At 47.4% G+C, this 19,130-nt stretch overlaps 2 protein-coding genes across 2 annotated transcripts in view; both read left to right on the top strand.

The window, feature by feature from the left end:
• Positions 1–19,130, top strand: part of LOC134338069 (centrosomal protein of 72 kDa-like) — a 155,502-nt gene that overhangs the window by 50,526 nt on the left and 85,846 nt on the right. The window lies entirely within an intron of this gene.
• Positions 4,334–17,486, top strand: LOC134338104 (uncharacterized). The gene is made up of 2 exons (XM_063033644.1): positions 4,334–5,638; positions 15,119–17,486. Exon 2 carries the CDS (start codon positions 15,616–15,618, stop codon positions 16,393–16,395), a length of 780 nt encoding a protein of 259 aa, XP_062889714.1. The 5' UTR covers positions 4,334–5,638; positions 15,119–15,615; the 3' UTR covers positions 16,396–17,486.

Raw genomic sequence — 19,130 nt, 5'->3', positions numbered from 1 at the left:
TATGGACAGGAAAGGAATGGAGGGTTATGGGCTGAGTGCAGGTCGGTGGGACTATGTGAGAGTAAGATTTCGGCACCGACTAGAAGGTCCAAGATCGCCTGTTTCTGGCTGTAATTGTTATATGGTTATATGTTACATTATGCCTTGAGGCTAGGTTACATGAATCACTCCAGTGAGGCAGTTAAGAGTGAATTGTTAGTGTGTTTGGGCTGACACTCTGGTAAAAGGAGGGAGGTTTCCAATTCTGGGTTGAGAAAGAGATTTGCAAGGTGTAAGGGTATTATTTTTTGTTGCGGATTGAAGCACCTTCAATAACTCCAAAAGACTGAGGTTTGGTAAAATACTGAAAGGCTTTTATTCACTGTACAATATGACCTCCACGGTGAGTGTCTGCCCCTGGACTGAGGGGGAGGGGCAAGGCGAAACACCTTTATACAGGAATCTGTGGGAGGAGCCACAGGGTCAGTCAGCAGAGGGGTGTGTCCAGACAGTTAACCCAGTTACAACATATATATGGTTTACCACATTCACCCCTCCTTTTTTTAAAATGTGTCCCACGGGGTGAAGTGACTGACAATATTTAAAACAAGTATATTTACAGGTCAAGTCTATCTGGCGGTCGAGTCCGTCGCTGTGATCTACGTAGCACCAGCGGTGATTGCATCGGTGACGGCGGTTGTGCTGGCTCCGGCCTGACTTGAGGTGTCAGCACGTTAGGTGTCGGTAATCCCTCATGCGTGTGCGTCGCACCCGGTACAGGAGTGTCGTGTGGTGTCTGTGTAGGGTTTGGAGTGGGCGGTGTCTCGTGGGTACGGGGTCAATAGTCACCACGGAGTGTTCAGGGTAGGGGCCGGTGCTCCTGCGGGCGCCAGGTCGTGGATGGAGACCGTGTCCTCCCGCCCATCAGGTAAAACAACATAGGCATACTGGGGGTTCGCATGAAGTAAGTGAACCCTCTCGACTCCTCGCATATTTCCGGAGCAGCACTGGCCCTGGGGACGTCAGCCAAGTTGGTAGGGTGGTCCCAGTGGTTGACTTTCTTGGAAAAGAAAAGAGCCGCTCATGAGGGGTGGCATTGGTGGCCGTGCATAACAGGGAGCGGATGGAGTGGAGTGCCTCGAGAAGGACCTCCTGCCAGCGGGAGACCGGCAGTCCCTTTGACCTGAGGGCTAAGAGTGTGGCTTTCCACACTGTGCCATTCTCCTTCTCCACCTGTCCATTCCCCTGGGGATTATAGCTCGTGGTCCCCTAGCTAGTAGATATTGGCACAGCTCGTCACTCATAAACGAGGACCCTCTGTCACTGTGGATATAGCATGGGTATCCGAACAGAGTGAAGAGCTTGCGCAGGGCTTTTATAACTGACGTGGTAGTGGTGTCGGGGCAGGGGATGGTGAAGGGGAACTGCGAGTACTTGTCGATAACGTTAAGAAAGTACACGTTGCAGTCGGTGGAGGGAAGGGGGCCCTTAAAGTCAACACTCAGTCGCTCAAAGGGGCGGGTGACCTTGATGAGTGGTGCCTTTTCGGGTCGGTAGAAGTGCGGTTTGCACTCTGCGCAGACTTGGCAGACCCTGGTCATCGTCCTGATCTCCTCACAGGATTAAGGCAGGTTCCGGGCTTTCACAAAGTGGAAAAGCCGGGTGACTCCCGGGTGGCAAAGGTCTACATGTAGGGCACATAGCCGGTCGATCTGCGCACTGGCGCATGTTCCCCGGGATAGGGCATCGGAGGGCTCGTTGATCTTCCCAGGCCTGTACATGATGTCATAGTTGTAGGTGGAGAGTTCGATTCTCCAGCTCAGAGTTTTATCATTTTTGATTTTGCTCCGCTGTTGATTATTAAGCATGAATGCGACTGAGCGTTGGTCAGTTATCAGGGTGAACCTTTTGCCGGCAAGATAGTGCCTCCAGTGCCTAATAGCTTCCACTATGGCCTGGGCCTCTTTCTCCACTGCGGAGTGCCGAATTTCAGGGCCTTGAAGGGTATGGGAGAAGAACGCCACTGGTCTTCCCGCCTGGTTGAGGGTAGCAGCCAGCGCAAAGTCAGAGGTGTCCCTCTCTACTTGGAGGGAAATGGCCTCATCCACCACATGCATTGCTGCTTTGGCAATGTCCCCTTTTATGCGGCTGAAGGCCGCGCGGGCCTCGGCTGAGAGGGGAATGTGGTGGACTTTACCAGGGGGCGGGCCTTGTCTGCATAGTTAGAGACCCATTGAAAAGAAGCCCAGGCACCTTTTGAGGGCTCTGAGGGTGTTGAGAAGAGGGAGTTCCAACATACGGTCAGGGTCAGGGCCAATGACTCCATTCTCCACGACACACCCAAGTATAGCAAGTCCGGTGGTCCCGAATACACACTTGTCCTTGTTATAGGTGAGATTGAAAGCTTTGGCCGCTTGGAGAAATTTTTGGAGGTTGTTGTCGTGATCCTGCCGGTCGTGACCGCAGATGGTGATGTTATCCAGATATGGGAACGTGGCCTTCAGTTGGCACTGGTCCACCATCCAGTCCATTGCCCTCTGGAAGACAGATACACCATTTGTTACACAGAAGGGGACGCGCAGGAATTGATAAAGCCTGCCGTCCGCCTAGAAGGCAGTGTAAGGGCGGTCCTCCCAGCAGATGGGGAGCTGATGATAAGCGGATTTTAGGTCTATGGTCGATACACCTTGTACTGTGCTATCTGATTGACCATATCCGCGATGCGGGGTAGAGGGTACGCGTCGAGCTCCGTGAACTCATTGATGGTCTGGCTATAGTCCACGACCATCCTATTCTTCTCCCCGTTCTGAACAACGACCACCTGCTCCCTCCAAGGACTTGTGTTTGCCTCAATGACCCCCTCCCTGAGCAGCCGCTGCACCTCTGACTTAATGAAGGCTCTGTCTCCCCCCCGCTGTACCTCCTGCTTTTAGTTGCCACAGGTTTACAGTCGGGGGTCAGGTTGGCGAACAGCGGTGGGGGAGGGATCCTGAGGGTGGAGAGGCCGCAAGTAGCGTCGGTAGTGCGGCAGTTGGCATGGTGTTGGGTGGGATATGCGGGTCGGTGTGTGTGTGTGTGGTCAGTAGTGGGGTATGTGACATATCTCTACAAAACTGGGGATTTACAACAGTTATTGGTGGGAGGGGCCCATCATACTTCATTGTCACGCTTTTCAGGTGGCTCTGGAAGTCGAGCCCAATAGCACAGGGGCACACAGTTGAGGGTGACCAGTAACGTAAAGTCTCGATATTCTGTGCCCTGAACCACTAGTGTCGCTACACAACCCCCCTGCCCCGGATGTCTGTTGTATGCGACCTGGAAGCCATGGCGACCCTCTGACTTACCAGCCGTATCATGAGTCCACAATGCTGCACCGTGGCCGGGTGGATAAAACTCTCCGTGCTGCCTGTGTCAAACAGGCAGCTTGTCCTTTGCCCCTCCACCAGGATGTCCATCATTGACCTTGCGAGCTGGTGGGGAGCGCTTTGGTTGAGGGTCACGGAGGCCAGGGTTGAGTTGCTGTCTTGGTCCGGCGTGGTGGGGTGCCCCGTGAGCACCCGTTGGTCGTGGGCGGTGGGAGGTGGCGCCAAGATGGCCGCCCCCATGTCTCGTACGTGGTGGTGGCGTGCAGGAAAGATGGCCACCCCCATGTCTCACACGTGGTGGCGGCGTGCAGGGAAGATGGCGACCCCCACCTCACACGCGACGCTGCTCGATCCCGCTCACGGTTTGGACTTACAGACCTTGGTGGAGTGGCCCTTCTTTCCACAGCTGGAGCAGGTAGATTGTCGGGCCGCGCAGCGTTTCCGGGGGTGCTTCTCTAGTCCGCAGAAGTAGCACTTCGCGGACTTGCGGCTGGCGGCAGCTGAGGTCGATTCACTGTCGGGTTGCGGGGTCTGCAGCACCCACGAGGCCATTGGGGGATCACGTGCCTGGAGAGCCTCAGAGTTGTGCAGAGCCGTCTCCAGCGTACTTGCCAGCTCGATCGCCGAACTTAAGGTAAGATCGGCTTTTTCCAACAGCCGCTGGCGCAAATACACTGACCTGGTCCCAGTGATGAAGGCGTCTCTCACTAGGGGCTCTGTATGCAGCGGCGCGGTTAGCTCCTGGCAATTGCAGGCTCGCACAAGTGTCGGTAGGGCCTGGATGAAGTCAGCACTTGATTCCCTGGACCGTGGTTGCCATGTCACTTAGTGGTGCCGAGCATAGACGCTGTTTATCAGTCGCAGGTATTGTCCTTTGAGTGCGTTCATTGCGCCATCGTAGTTCGGCTGGTCTTTGATCAGCGAATAGACCCGTGGACCGACCCTGGAGAGTAGAACTCCACGCTTCGCTACGGGGTTGGTCGCTTTAATCTCCTCTAGGTACGCTTCGAAGCAGGCCAGCCGGAGTTCAAAAGCGTTTCCAGCTAGAGGCATTTGCAGATCGAGGTCTAATTTGTCTGGTTTCAGTGTGTGTCCATGCTTTAAAATGTACAGCGAATAAAATTGAAGCACCTTCACTAACTCCAAAAGACTGAGGTTTGGTAAAATACTGAAAGGCTTTTATTCGTTGTACAATACGACCCCCATGCCGAGTGTCTGCCCTCGGACTGAGGGGGCTGGGCAAGGCAAAACACCTTTATACAGGAATCTGTGGGAGGAGCCACAGGAGCAGTCAGCAGAGGGGCCTGTCCAGTTAGCCCGGTTACAACATATATATGGTTTACTACACGGATTCAGCTAATATGCTTGAATAATGTCTGCCCCAAAAGGTGGCTATGCTGGTTGTATGTAATGTTCATGACTTTATTGATGGTGTTTTGACTTTAGGCCTAGGCAGTAGTGACAGAATTTAAACCCAGGGTTTAAATGAAGCTGATATTTTATTGAACAATAAGGATATTGGCATTAGGAAGCAACTTACTCTGCATCGTGCTGTTGCTTTCACTACCTCAATACACTGATGTGATTAAATGATTCGTATGGAAGGCATCCAAAAGAGAGATTGTTTATAGGCAGCTACACATCCCACCTCCCCAAGATAGATGACCCATTTAAACTGAAAGCATTGACAACTGGGGCAATGACCATTCTTAGTTCTTCCCCTTTGTAATCAGTTTCTTTAACCAATCTCAAAATCGCTAATTATACTTTAGACTATATTCTGCACTGTCATTTTAATATCTTAGTTGTCATGAAGTTTAGCAAATTTATGACGATTCTGATCAGCTTCTTTTATTTGTTCAGCCTGAATATTTTTTGTCTTGTAAAAATTATATGTAACTTACCTTTTGATTTTTTTTCTTGCTCAAGTGCTGCCTATCTGATACCATGTGCTGTGATGCTGCTGCAAGTCTCATTGTATCTGAGCACACATGTACTTGTGCATATGACAATAAACTCCACTTTGACCTTGAGATTCCGGATGCCAGTCTTGCAAGTTTCTGAACTGGAAGCCCACATTCCTCTTCTGTTATTAAGAAATACAAGTGGTTTTAGAGGCTATAGTTGGCATTCTTCTTTCCGTCAGATTTGCTGGAGTCATGTCTGAGGAGTCTACTGCCGAGAATGTGAGGCATGTCTGTCAGAGAAGATGCTTCTACTCTGTTTCCATTTAGGAAAGGCCACAATGCCTGATGAAGCAGGGATTTGGACAAGCTGCCCTTTTCAAGGGCTGGGTGAGTTCTGCACATTTATAGTTAGATTAAGTAGTTTGTGTCCTTTAATCTATTTTTTGGTAAGATTACAAATGTACACATTAAAAATTATTTAATTTTGACCAGACCTGCTCTGAGCAGACTCTAGATCACATTAGTCTGTCAATGACATACTGAAGCTTGTTTCTCGTTGCTGATTTGCCATCAGGAACACCACGATCACGAAACATGGTAAGCTCACCCAAGGTTTCCTGCTTCTTTTTGGGGATCAGTGATAATTAGACACTAGCAGCACAGTACAGATCTCAGGTACCATTTTGAGAGAACTCCATTGCTGCCATCAATGTATTTGGCAGGTTTGAGAACACTGGATCTCTCAGAAAACATTATTTTTTTATTGTTAATTTTTCTTTAAGCTTTAATTTTTATTGTTGTGTCTCTTGTTTTTATACTGTGTTGTCTCTCTTCAGGCACAAGGGCAGCTTCTACTCTGCTGTTCTAAGACTATTAAATAGTTCCCAGCTAAGATGGAATATTCACCTCACACTCTACCTTGTTATAACCTTGCATCTTGTTTATTTACCTGTACCGCGTTTTCTCTATAGCTGTTACAGTTTATTCTGCATTTTGTTATTATTTTATCTTGTACTACCGCAAAGCAAAGCGAAGCAAAGTGCAATGATTTGATCTTTATTATCAGTTGGCAAGACAAACTTTTCATGGAACTTTGACATACAATTAATCAGTATCAGTACCAAAATATATACAGTAGATATCAGCTCAGATGGCATGAGTTTAGATTCAGTCATGAGAATGTATTACAGTTCTATTCCTCCTGGGTTAAACACAACAACGTCCCGGATGACATAAATTACTGCTTTGCTCTTATCAGTGTTACATAACCCAATTGACTTACAAAACATTGATAACTGAAGGCTAGTAACTTGAGTTGCATTTTGTTCATAGCTTTTGAAAACTTTTTGCTAGGTTGATATAACTTAGATATAGCCACAACAATGCTATTTTGAATGTTCATTAATGTGAGCTAAGAGGAACCAGAAAGATTTGGTGATGTTTTAAAAATCAATCTCACTTAACTTTGTGGGTCATAAGTCTATAATTAAGATTTAGGATTACATGGATTGTTTACAAACATTTTAATGACCAACACATACATGCCTTTCAAGTTGAGCACTACGACTGAAAGTGAAAGAAGAATGGGAATATCCCTATTCAGGTTAATCAGCATGACTCACTTTACTTTTATTCAATAGAGTGATGAATATTTTATTATTTTCCTTGCATAAAGGTGGGTGGCCCACAAGGGCAACACCAAACTTTTCCAGATGAAAAATATTTTAATTGCAGATAGTTGCCTGAAAATTAGAGGTTTATTTTTACTTGAGTTCAAAGAATAACTTTCTTTGTAACACCACAAACTGGTATCACTAACTACTTTAGCTAGGTTAGCTTTATTAGGAACTCTAAATGTTCCAAGTTGTTATTTGAAGGCATGGGTTACCAATACCCAAGTAAGAAGTCCAGATTCCCATTGTGATAGATCTAGTTTAAAAATACCCCCCACACCCTCGAGGGAAGTGATGGACTACATGCAGCTGCAGGCTTCGGGTAACTATTCGTAAATTAGTAAAGAGGAGATTTTTTTTTTAAAGATAGATTTGTTTCAGGACAAAATTTAGTTGTGGCCCCAAACAATTAGGGTAATGATTTTAGGATCGAATACTTAGCGTGTAAAATGTCACCTTGCCCTGACATGAAATAGGATCTTGACAGGTAGTGTGTAGGTGAAAAGGTGCTTCTTGCTTCTGTGACATAAAGCCTCTCAATAGGAATAGACAGATTTTAAGGAGCCCAGAGGTCAGCGGAAGGCTATTTGATCTGAAATTTGTTTCTACCTCCACAGATGCTGCCTGACCTGCACAGTATTCCCAGCATTTTCTGTTTCTAATTCACACCACGAAGCAGTCCTGAAGTGCTATGCATGGGCATAGCAGCCACACTCCTTGTAGTCAGTGCATGAGGATAAGGTGTAGGACAGGAGCTCACCAATCCCTGGAATAGTTCTGTGTGATGTGTAGTGAGAAGAGGAAATGGTCTGTGATAACACTCCTTTAAATGTGAAATACACCAGTAAAGAAATAAAACCATTCAAATGACTGGAGAAGCAGCAGAGATCATGGTGGAAATTCTGTAGCCTACATTATTGAGCAATCATGGCCCAGGAAGACGACAAGATGTCTCATTATAATATTTCCTGGATTAGCCATTCTCTGTTTGAATGTACTGGTCTTGCTTGTTTGACAGAAGGTATGTCAAAAAGAACTTTTCACCCACAGTGTGGTATCTTGGAGGAATCATTGGCTTTGGAATTTTGGTGAGTACATCTCACTCATAGAAACATAGAAAATAGGTGCAGGAGTAGGCTATTCAGCCCTTCGAGCCGGCAACGCCATTTATTATGATCATGGCTGATCATCCAACTCAGAACCCTGCCCCAGCCTTCCCTCCACACCCCCCGACCCCCGTAGCCACAAGGGCCATATCTAACTCCCTCTTAAATATAGCCAATGAACTGGCCTCAACTGTTTCCTGTGGCAGAGAATTCCACAGATTCACCACTCTCTGTGTGAAGAAGTTTTTCCTAATCTCGGTCCTAAAAGGCTTCCCCTTTATCCTCAAACTGTGACCCCTCGTTCTGGACTTCCCCAACATCGGGAACAATCTTCCTGCATCTAGCCTGTCCAATCCCTTTAGGATTTTATACGTTTCAATCAGATTCCCCCTCAATCTTCTAAATTCCAACGAGTACAAGCCCAGTTCATCCAGTCTTTCTTCATATGAAAGTCCTGCCATCCCAGGAATCAATCTGGTGAACCTTCTTTGTACTCCCTCTATGGCAAGGATGTCTTTCCTCAGATTAGGGGACCAAAACTGCACACAATACTCCAGGTGTGGTCTCACCAAGGCCTTGTACAACTGCAGTAGTACCTCCCTGCTCCTGTACTCGAATCCTCTCGCTATAAATGCCAGCATACCATTTGCCTTTTTCACCTCCTGCTGTACCTGCATGCCCACTTTCAATGACTGGTGTATAATGACACCCAGGTCTTGTTGCACCTCCCCTTTTCCTAATCGGCCACCATTCAGATAATAATCTGTTTTACTATTTTTGCCACCAAAGTGGATAACTTCACATTTATCCACATTAAATTGCATCTGCCATGAATTTGCCCACTCACCCAACCTATCCAAGTCACCCTGCATCCTCTTAGCATCCTCCTCACAGCTAACACTGCCGCCCAGCTTCATGTCATCTGCAAACTTGGAGATGCTGCATTTAATTCCCTCATCCAAGTCATTAATATATAGTGTAAACAACTGGGATCCCAGCACTGAGCCTTGCGGTACCCCACTAGTCACTGCCTGCCATTCTGAAAATTTTCCCACTCTTTGCTTCCTGTCTGCTAACCAATTCTCTATCCACATCAATACCTTACCCCCAATACCGTGTGCTTTAAGTTTGCACACTAACCTCCTGTGTGGGACCTTGTCAAAGGCCTTTTGAAAATCCAAATATACCACATCCACTGGTTCTCCCCTATCCACTCTACTAGTTAAATCCTCAAAAAATTCTATGAGATTCGTCAGACATGATTTTCCTTTCACAAATCCATGCTGACTTTGTCCGATGATTTCACCGCTTTCCAAATGTGCTGTTATCACATCTTTGATAACTGACTCCAGCAGTTTCCCCACCACCGACATTAGGCTAACCGGTCTATAATTCCCCGGTTTCTCTCTCCCTCCTTTTTTAAAAAGTGGGGTTACATTAGCCACCCTCCAATCCTCAGGAACTAGTCCAGAATCTAACGAGTTTTGAAAAATTATCACTAATGCATCCACTATTTCTTGGGCTACTTCCTTAAGCGCTCTGGGATGCAGACCATCTGGTCCTGGGGATTTATCTGCCTTTAATCCCTTCAATTTACCCAACACCACTTCCCTACTAACATGTATTTCCCTCAGTTCCTCCATCTCACTGGACCCTCTGTCCCCTACTATTTCCGGAAGATTATTTATGCCCTCCTTAGTGAAGACAGAAAAAGTAATTATTCAATTGGTCTGCCATGTCCTTGCTCCCCATAATCAATTCACCTGTTTCTGTCTGCAGGGGACCTACATTTGTCTTTACCAGTCTTTTCCTTTTTACATATCTATAAAAGCTATACAGGTGCAAAGTTTGAAAACAAAATTTTAAATTAAAAGCAAGACTGTGCATTTTTTCAAGAAGTAAATACGCTTTTTCCAATTTAAGAGTTCATGCACTTTAAGAGTTAATTTACATGTAAGAAGTTTCTGTAAAACATTATTGGGCATTGTGTCAATGTAAATATAACAGTTTTTTCAGATATATGATGAGTCTCAGAATAGAAAGAAGTCCCTTTAGGGGGTGATGAATCTTTGGAGTTCACTGCCACGGATAACTGTGAAGGCCAAGTCACTGGGTGAATTTAAAGAAAATATTGACAGTTTCTTGATTAGTAACAGTTTCAAAGGGTATAAAGAGAAGGTGAGAAAGATCACGGAGTTGAGACTGAAAATAAATCAGCCATGATGGAACAGAAGAGCAGACTCGAAGGACCAAATGGCCTAATTCTGCTCCTATGCCTTATGGTCTAGTGATACCACATTTATGAAGGTACTGAGTTTAAGAGGTCTCATCAATAACCTAAGAAATCAAAAACCAAAAACTGCAGATGTGGGAAATCTGATATAGAGACACAAGGCTAGACCAGCTCGCTATTTCAAATGTACTGCTTTTATTTCAAGTTCACTGCATCTGCAGGTTTTGTGCTTTAGAAACACTTTGGGATGATCCATGTAACTTTGAAATATAGTTCTTCAGAGAAACTGCTTTGCATCATCTGCACATGCCCAAAATGACCACAAAAAACACTGTGCTCAAAAATGGTCATTGTGAGAAGATTCAGAGCAACCTGGTCTAAGTACTGCACCACATTTCACCACTCCACCAACAGCCATTCATCCTTTGGAGAATGACGAAAATGAGACTGGAGATGAAATAACAATGCCTTTGGGTGTGGCAGTACTAGCCAAAGAACTGGCAGAGGACGAGAATGTCTCGGAGGACTGGTCTGAGAAAGACTCATCAACGTCAGAAACAGGCTCCTATCCTCTGCGAACCATGTTCAGCTAGAAGAAAAATGAAAGCTGGAGGGAAGTAACAGGGTTCAGTACATCAGCAGCAACTATCAGTGACACTAGTTTTGAGGATCCACTGACTGACAGTGACAAAAGTAGTTTTGAGGACAGTTCTTCCTTCTATTCCTCTTCACTGACTGAATCTACGATCTTAGAACGTCCAATATCAAAGAGAAAAACTTTCAAATATTGTTCTTTTATTTCCAGTTCAATTTCACCATGGTAACCATTGCTGATATGAAACTTCAGCTCACTGACATTGATGTGCACACAATAGCTGGCAGCAACAACTCCAGAACTGCAGGACAGGAGTCGTCCACTGACACAGTCCAAGATCTGTGCTCCTCTCTGTGGAAAGGGGAGTATCTTCCTATTTGTATACTCTGGTTTCTCTTCAGGTCATATAAATCTTCTGCCTTTTGCTCCTTATGGCTGTCCGTTCTGACATGTGATATCCAGCACCAAGAATCAACTTCCAAGAGCTAACCTGGCAGGGGAGAGACCGGGAAGCGCAGAATCAAATATCGCTGTGATGACTGTACGTTCTAGTATCAATAGTTTGGCGACAATAAAGTATAAAGTATCAAGAGCTAAGATCAAGCACTCTTTATCGGAACACTGCAATCCCCAGGGTTCTTTTCAGAACACAGCGGCTTGTAATCCGGTGCTTTCCCCCCGTGCAGCGGCGATGGAGGGGAGGATGGCTGGAGAGACGAGCGCATCAGGGAAGAAAGCTGGAGAGACTGGGGTCAAAAACACTGTCCGACCAAGAGTTCGAGATTTGAAAGAAGGCAACGGTTTCAGTAGGGAGACGTTCATTTGCAAGGTGCTACTAGATTGCTGTGGCTTCAAGGTGGACGATCTTTACTGCGTTCAGGATTTCGCCGGTTACTATAATGTCACCTACGGGCATGCCGCAGGGTGGCAGAAATTACGTGACTGCTTTTGTGAGAAGGGGAGTGAGGCACCGCTGTCGCTACCAAAAGCGCAGCCCCTCTTCGCCGACGCAACGCAGCAAGAGAAAATGGTTACGGTGCAAATGTTCAACCCCAATGTACCGGTCGTTGGCATCCTCACATTCCTAGCACGATATGTGGAGAGCGTGGGCAAGTGTGAGAACGTCAGCGACAGTCTGGGAGTATGGACAAGTAAAAGGCAGGTCAGGGTGAAGCTGAGGATGGACACCAGCGGCTGTGTCATCCACCCATCCTCAGTGTTCGCAATAGGAGGGAACCGGGGCTTCCTGGTTTACGCCGGGCAACCCAAGGTTTGCCGCAACTGCGGTAAGGCGGAGCCCATCGCAGCCCAGTGTAAGGCTGTGGTGTGCAGAAACTGCAAGGTTGAGGGACACCTCACCAAGGACTGCACAGAGGCCAAGTCCTGCAACCTCTGCAGGCAGGCAGGCAGACCACCTGTACGGGGCCTGTCTGAGTGACATAAAAAAGATGTACAATTTGGTTTGGTTGGAAGACCGAGAAGTGCACCTCCATAGATTCCTCTGGCGAGACTCCGAGGACGAGGAGCTGGGGGAAAATGCAATCACAAGAGTGAACACCGGAGATAAACCAGCAGGGTGCACTGTGCAGCTAGCAATGCGCGAAACTGCTAACCTCCCTCCTTTCACCCACCTCAAAGAGGTGCGGCAGGTGCTCCAACACGATAGCTATGTTGATGACATTCTCACATCCCACAACAACCATGACCAGCTGAATTCCATAACAGTAAATGTGGAGCAGATCTTGAAGGCCGGAGGTTTCAAGCTCAAACCTTGGGTCTTTTCTGGGCAAGGTGGGAGGAAAGAGTGCAATGACAAGCTGGAGAAGTCCAAGGCAGAAACCACGGTCTTGCCAAACCAAATGCGCAATGATGACAACAAGGCACTTGGCCTGGGCTACATAGTAGAAGAGGACAAGCTCCATTTCATGATTGCAATCAATTTCTTGAAGTGAAAGAAAAAAATGAGACTTGGCCAAGATCCTCTACAAGAGTAAATCAGAGACCAGAGACGCCAAACCCTCTGACACAAAGAGAACTGCTCAGCCAAATATCAGGGCTGTATGACCCAGTTGGCCTGGTAACTCCTGCTAAGCAGAAGGGAGCTATTCTGCTACGAAGGGTGTTCCAAGAGGCAAAGGGCGAAAGGTGTCCAGTCAAAGACACATAGGACATTGCACTCTCAGATGGCCTCAGGGAGGCTGCAATTAAGCTCTTCGAGGAGTACGTTCAACTTGGCTAGGTAAAGTTCACCAGGGCACTGACTCCCCCATGCTTCACTGAGGAACCCTGGGCAATCACGTTCTCTGATGGAAGCAAGCACGCCTATGGAGCACTGATGTACCTAAGGTGGAACTCACACCAGGGCTTAATCGTCAGGCTGGTGGAATCTAAAGCCAAACTAACTCCCTTGGATCACAAAGGTGATGCTGTCAAAGCAGAGATGTGTGGAGCACTGTTTGCCTCACGCCTGAGAAAGTACTTTGAGCTGCACAGCCGAATCCACGTTGGGAGGTGGTACCATTTCATTGATAGCCAAACAGTCCTTGGTGCAGTACAGCAAGAAAGCTATGGCTATCAAACATTCTTTGCAAAAGGATTGGAGAGATTCAAAACAGCACAGGGATCCAGGACTGGCGGTGGATTCCTAGTCCGCAAAATATTGCTGATGTAATCACCAGAGCAGCCAGCCCTCCAGACCTGGATGGAGACTCAGAGTGGCAAAATGGGCCAAAGTTTTTGAGTTTGCCAGTGAATGAGTGACCAATGAAATCAGCCAAAGAACTAGCAGCCACTGCCAGGGAAAGCATCAACAAGTTGCAAAAGAAAGCATTTATAACCATATAACAATTACAGCACAGAAACAGGCCATCTCGGCCCTTCTAGACTGTGCCGAACGCTTACTCTCACCTAGTCCCACCGATCTGCACTCAGCCCATAACCCTCCATTCCCTGTCTATATTCCTATCAAATTTTTCTTTAAATGACAATATCAAACCTGCCTCTACCACTTCTACTGGAAGCCCGTTCCACATAGCTACCACTCTCTGAGTAAAGAAGTTCCCCCTTATGTTACCCCTAAACTTTTGCCCTCTAACTCTCAACTCATGTCCTCGTTTGAATCTCCCCTACTCTCAATGGAAAAAGCCTATCCACGTCAACTCTATCTATCCCCCTCATAATTTTAAATACTTCTATCAAGTCCCCCCCTCAACCTTCTATGCTCCAAAGAATAAAGACCCAACTTGTTCAACCTTTCTCTGTAGCTCAGGTGCTGAAACTCAGGTAACATTCTAATAAATCTTCTCCGTACTTTCTCAATTTTGTTGACATCCTTCCTATAATTCAGTGACCAGAACTGTACGCAATACTCCAAATTTGGCCTTACCAACGCCTTACACAATTTTAACATTGCATCCCAACTCCTATACTCAATGCTCTGATTTATAAAGGCCAGCATACCAAAAGCTTTCTTCACCACCCTATCCACATGAGATTCCACCTTCAGGGAACTATGCACTATTATTCCTAGATCCCGCTGTTCTACTGCATTCTTCAATGCCCTACCATTTAACATGTATGTCTTATCTTGATTAGTCCTACCAAAATGTAGCACCTCACATTTATCAGCATTAAACTCCATCTGCCATCTTTCAGCCCACTCTTCTAACAGGACTAAATCTCTCTGCAAGCTTTGAAAACCTATTTCATTATCCACAACGCCACCTATCTTAGTATCATCTGCATATGTACTAATCCAATTTACCACCCCATCATCCATTTATTGTTACAAGATTGTTCGTTTTTGCTGGTTTCTTAATGTAGGGTTCTCAGTAATATTAACTGTAATGTTATTTGTTAACTGCTAATTATAAAATGGCTCCTCTGAAGTGTAATAATGAAATGGCTTCTTTGTAATGTTAACTATGAGGTAATGTTCTCTGTAGCTGAAATATTTGGGTTATAGTAATAGATAACGGAGAAACTAACCAATGGAAGCTATGTTATTCTATTTGTATGTTTGGGAACCTGGGCGAGTGCTCTGGTTTTTCGGGAGGAGAACCAAAGAGGAAGGACGTGCTGGACGTGCTCTGGTCGACCACCTGATTCCACCTTCAGTGAACTATGCACCATTATTCCTATATCACTCTGTTCTACTGCATTCTGCAATGCCCTACCATTTACCATGTATGTCCTATTTTGATCAGTACTACTAAAATGTACTTATCAACATTAAACTCCATTTGTTGCTGCTTTGACAAGGGCCAAGGCAAAGAAACAAGAACCAGCAGAAAAACAGTACCAGGTGAAAACAGAACAATGGAGACCGCCTGCAGCGTCAGCCATCCGAATCCTTGTGGACATCAAGCCGTTCAGTGTTCCAACCCGACTAGTCAAAACAGTTGCATGGATCTGGAAAGCAGTAAAAAAGTTCACGGACAAAATCAAGCCGTGGACAGTCCAAAGTGGGAGGCAGTTTCTTTGGCAGGAGTCATCTCAGTAAGGGAATGAGAAGATGCTCTAAAAGGCATTTTTCTAGCAGCACAAGAGGGCGAACCTTCCCAAGCACCACTACAGACAGGCTGGTAGTCCACAAAAACCAAGACTCTGGGCTGTTGGTTTACGGTGGCTGAGTGCAAATCTTCAAAGACGATCAAGTTGCTGTTCCCATCTTGCCCAATGATGCCTGGGTGGCCACACTGTTAACTCGGGAGGCCCACAATGAGAGTCATGATGGAGTGGCCGGAACCTTGCTGAAGATGAGAAGAAAGGTGTGGGTCAAAAGGGGAAGGAAAACTGCCCAGAAAGTTGTCGATGGCTGCATGTTCTTCAGGAAGGCAAAAGCAAGGAAATGTCAACAAGTAATGGGTGACTTGCCGCCAGAAAGAACTGAACCTGCTGCACTGTTCCAGTTCACAAAGGTGGACCTCTTCAGAACCTACCAAGTAAACGATGACATCAAGAAAAGAGTAACATTGAAAGTCTGGGGAGTGATCTTTTCCTGCATGGTGAGCAGAGCCATCCACGCAGAGTTGATAAACACCCTATCAACCGAAGGATTCCTGATGGCCTATCAATGGTTCACAGCAATCAGGGGACATCCAAGAAAGATCTGGTCAGATCCAGGCACCAATTCCATTGGAACAAAACCAGTCTTGGAGGAGCTGTACAAGTTCTTGGATGGCCTGAACGAAGCAGCCCTGCAGGAGATCGCGGCAAAAAATGGAACGGAGTGGATGTGGAAAATCCATCCTCCTGATTCTCCACACAGGAATGGTGCTGCAGAAGCCGCTGTACACATTGTGAAGAGAGCACTCCAGAGTCTTGGGAAGGAGTCTGGAATCTGTTACAGCGAGTTCCAGACAACTCTTCACATAGCAGCCAACCTTGCCAATGAGTGCCCAACTGATGCCAGGGTACACAGCCAGGAAGACTGTATTCAGTATGTCACACCCAAAACTCTTCAACTCGGTCGAGCATCTCAAAGCGGGGATTTCAAAACCTTTGACTTTTCCAGCTACCCCTACAAAAGTCTCTGAGCAATGCAATCAGAGGTGACCAGGTTCTGGGGGTGCTGGAGCCAACTCGCTAGTCCTAATTTGTTTGTCAGGAGCAAGTGGCATACTGCACAGAGAAACGTCACTGTTGATGACATCGTCTGGTTAAGCGACCAAAATGCACTGAGAGGACATTTCAAGCTTGGCAGAGTCGTCAATTACTAATCCAGACAGCCAAGGCATGGTGAGGGACGTCAACGTCAGGATCTTCCCAAGCTACAGTGTTCCTGTGACAAAAGTTCTGAAAGTAACAACCAGGCATCCGATCTCTGATGGGAAAAAAGAAAGGATCCAAGCCACCATCCTTCACAGGGACGTCAGGCGGCTGGTTGTCTTACTACCTGCTGAGGAACAGATGAAAAGTCAAGTCAACAATACATCGTAAGAACACTGAACTGGGACCACCAAGTTTGCCTTTGAAGCTGGCGATCTCCCCAGTGTTTCCATGGGAAGATCGAGTAGGAGGTGTCAAGTCAAACTAGAGTTTCTAGAAAGTATTGCGACCTAGAAGCAAAAGAAAATAAGATTTAAAAGTGATAGCAAGAATCCACTGATAGACCAGATGGAACCCACTGCCTGAGTGCTGCTTCTGCCCGGAACATTGGGGGTACCCTGCAGCATCACAGCGGCAGCCCGGGAGCAGCGGTGGAGTCTGCGGTAAGATGATGAACTTTAAATAACTTGAGAGACTGTTTCATGGAAAAGAGCAGTGCCGTCACTGCGTTTTGGGTTAGCGCTAGCTTCACATCACGGGATCATCGCGCACAGGCGCTTCGGGGAAATGGCGTGAGGTTTAAGAAGAGCTCAGGTCGCCCGGTTTGGAGTGGAGACTGTGCAGGTTGGAATCCGTCTCCAACGTCCGGAGAGGCAGCCAGTTTTTTCACCTAATGACTAATGTCAAATGGCGAATGGTTGATGGTACCAATGGAACTATCAAACTGCCGCACTTGCAAAAAAATAAAAGGAGGAAAAAGGAAAAGTTGTTTGGTCATTGAATGGAATCCAGTTAAAAAACCTTCGGGTAGACACATTCAATCTCTTTCAAGTGGGGAAGCTGCACATGTTCAAAGAAGAAAAAGAAATCCCAGTTGACAGTCTCCCTCCCCCTTGCAGAACACCCAGGACCCACCGCTTGATGATGAGGAGTCCATGGAGGAGGGGAGGGCGACGGGGATGAAGGAGCCTGGAGCATCATTACAAAACGGAAAAAGCCTCAGAAGGCTCCGTCCAAAAGACAGCAGGCGGAGCAATTGGAGAGCTCGAGAAAAAGGGTGGTGGATTGTAGCACATCCTCTGGGCTCCTGTCCTCCTCCTCAGAGGAGGAGGAAGGCGGTGGGGGTGGCCAGCAGCCCTGGCAGAGGAAGAGGCTGGCTAATAGGGCAGAGGAGAGTCAAGGGAACAGTGAAGGTCTGCTGGCCACCCCCCAGGTGCAGGAGGTGGAGATCAGCAGCGCCCCTCAACTCCGGGAATCCGGGAGCAGTAACACTTCTGGTGGCCTGCAGCAAGATAGAGGCAGCCCCGGAGGTCCATTTACAGGCTGAACCGGTACTGCCTCTCCCTGGCGAGGTCTACCCGCACATACCTGAGCCCTCAACAGGTGGAAGACTTCACCAGGATTGTGGGCATGAGGGCTCAGGATGGCGAAGGTGAGGACGAAGATCTGTAAAGGGTGATTGACCTTAAACTTGCGTCCTTAAACGTTTGCAGTGTAAAGAGTACTGGGCGTTGCGTCAGCGTGCTCCAGTACTTGAACACTGTGAATGCCGACATCACCTTCCTCCAAGAGTGCAGTCTGTCGCACCTCCGCAACTACCGGAGGTGATCTCAGGGTTTGTCGGTGTGGTCAGGGGGCAATGATTGCCGTGGTTCAGGCCAGGGGATTCAGCTATGGGGAGGCAACTTCTCAATCACCCAAGTTAAAGAGGTGGTTGCGGGGCGCCTCCTGGTAGCAGATGTCAAATACCGGGGCACTCCGCTCCGGCTAATCAACGTGTGCGCCAGCCCCGTGTGGAGTGAGCGGTGGGCCGTCCTCAAGCGGCTCACTCCACTGTTGGTGACGGCCCCGCCGGTCATGCTAGCCGGAGACTTCAACTGCACCATTCGTGCAGCTGGACAATCCAGCAGTGCCGACGGCAGGCTGGACGGTATTTCCAGACTCCTGATGGAAACGGTAAAGACAGCCAAGCTGCACGACGCCTTTGGCACCCCCATAGGCGCAACGCAGCCACAAGCCACCTGGACACGATCCGACGGCTCAGCCCGCTCCCGGATCGACTTCCTCTCGACATCCATCTCGGTCAGATTCACCAACGTCAAGCCGGTGTTCTTCTCTGACCACTGCCTTCTGCGAGCCACCTGTCACTTACGGGAGGACCGGAAGGCAGGTAGGGGCATGTGGAAGCTGAACATTAAGCTGCTGACCCCAGAGAACATCGGGGAACTAGAGGAGTACACAGGTTGGAGAACCTTGAAAGTCTTCTTTGATTCTCTGGTTCTCTGGTGGGAAGCCACCAAGGAGAACATCAAGAGGTTCCTCATTCTCAAGGGTATCCAGAAAGCAAGGCAGGATCAGAGGGAACTGCAAAAACCCCAGAGCGAATTGCAGCAACTCCTCCTCCTCCTGCAGTCGAAACGGGTGGATGTCCTTTAACACCTGCCGGACGATGCTGAGGACGTTCTACGAGTCTGTGGTGGCCAGTGCTATCATGTTTGCTGTT

The sequence above is a fragment of the Mobula hypostoma genome, chromosome 26, assembly GCF_963921235.1.
Source record: "Mobula hypostoma chromosome 26, sMobHyp1.1, whole genome shotgun sequence".
NCBI lineage: Eukaryota > Metazoa > Chordata > Chondrichthyes > Myliobatiformes > Myliobatidae > Mobula > Mobula hypostoma.
This window is presented reverse-complemented; position numbering and strand designations above follow the sequence as displayed.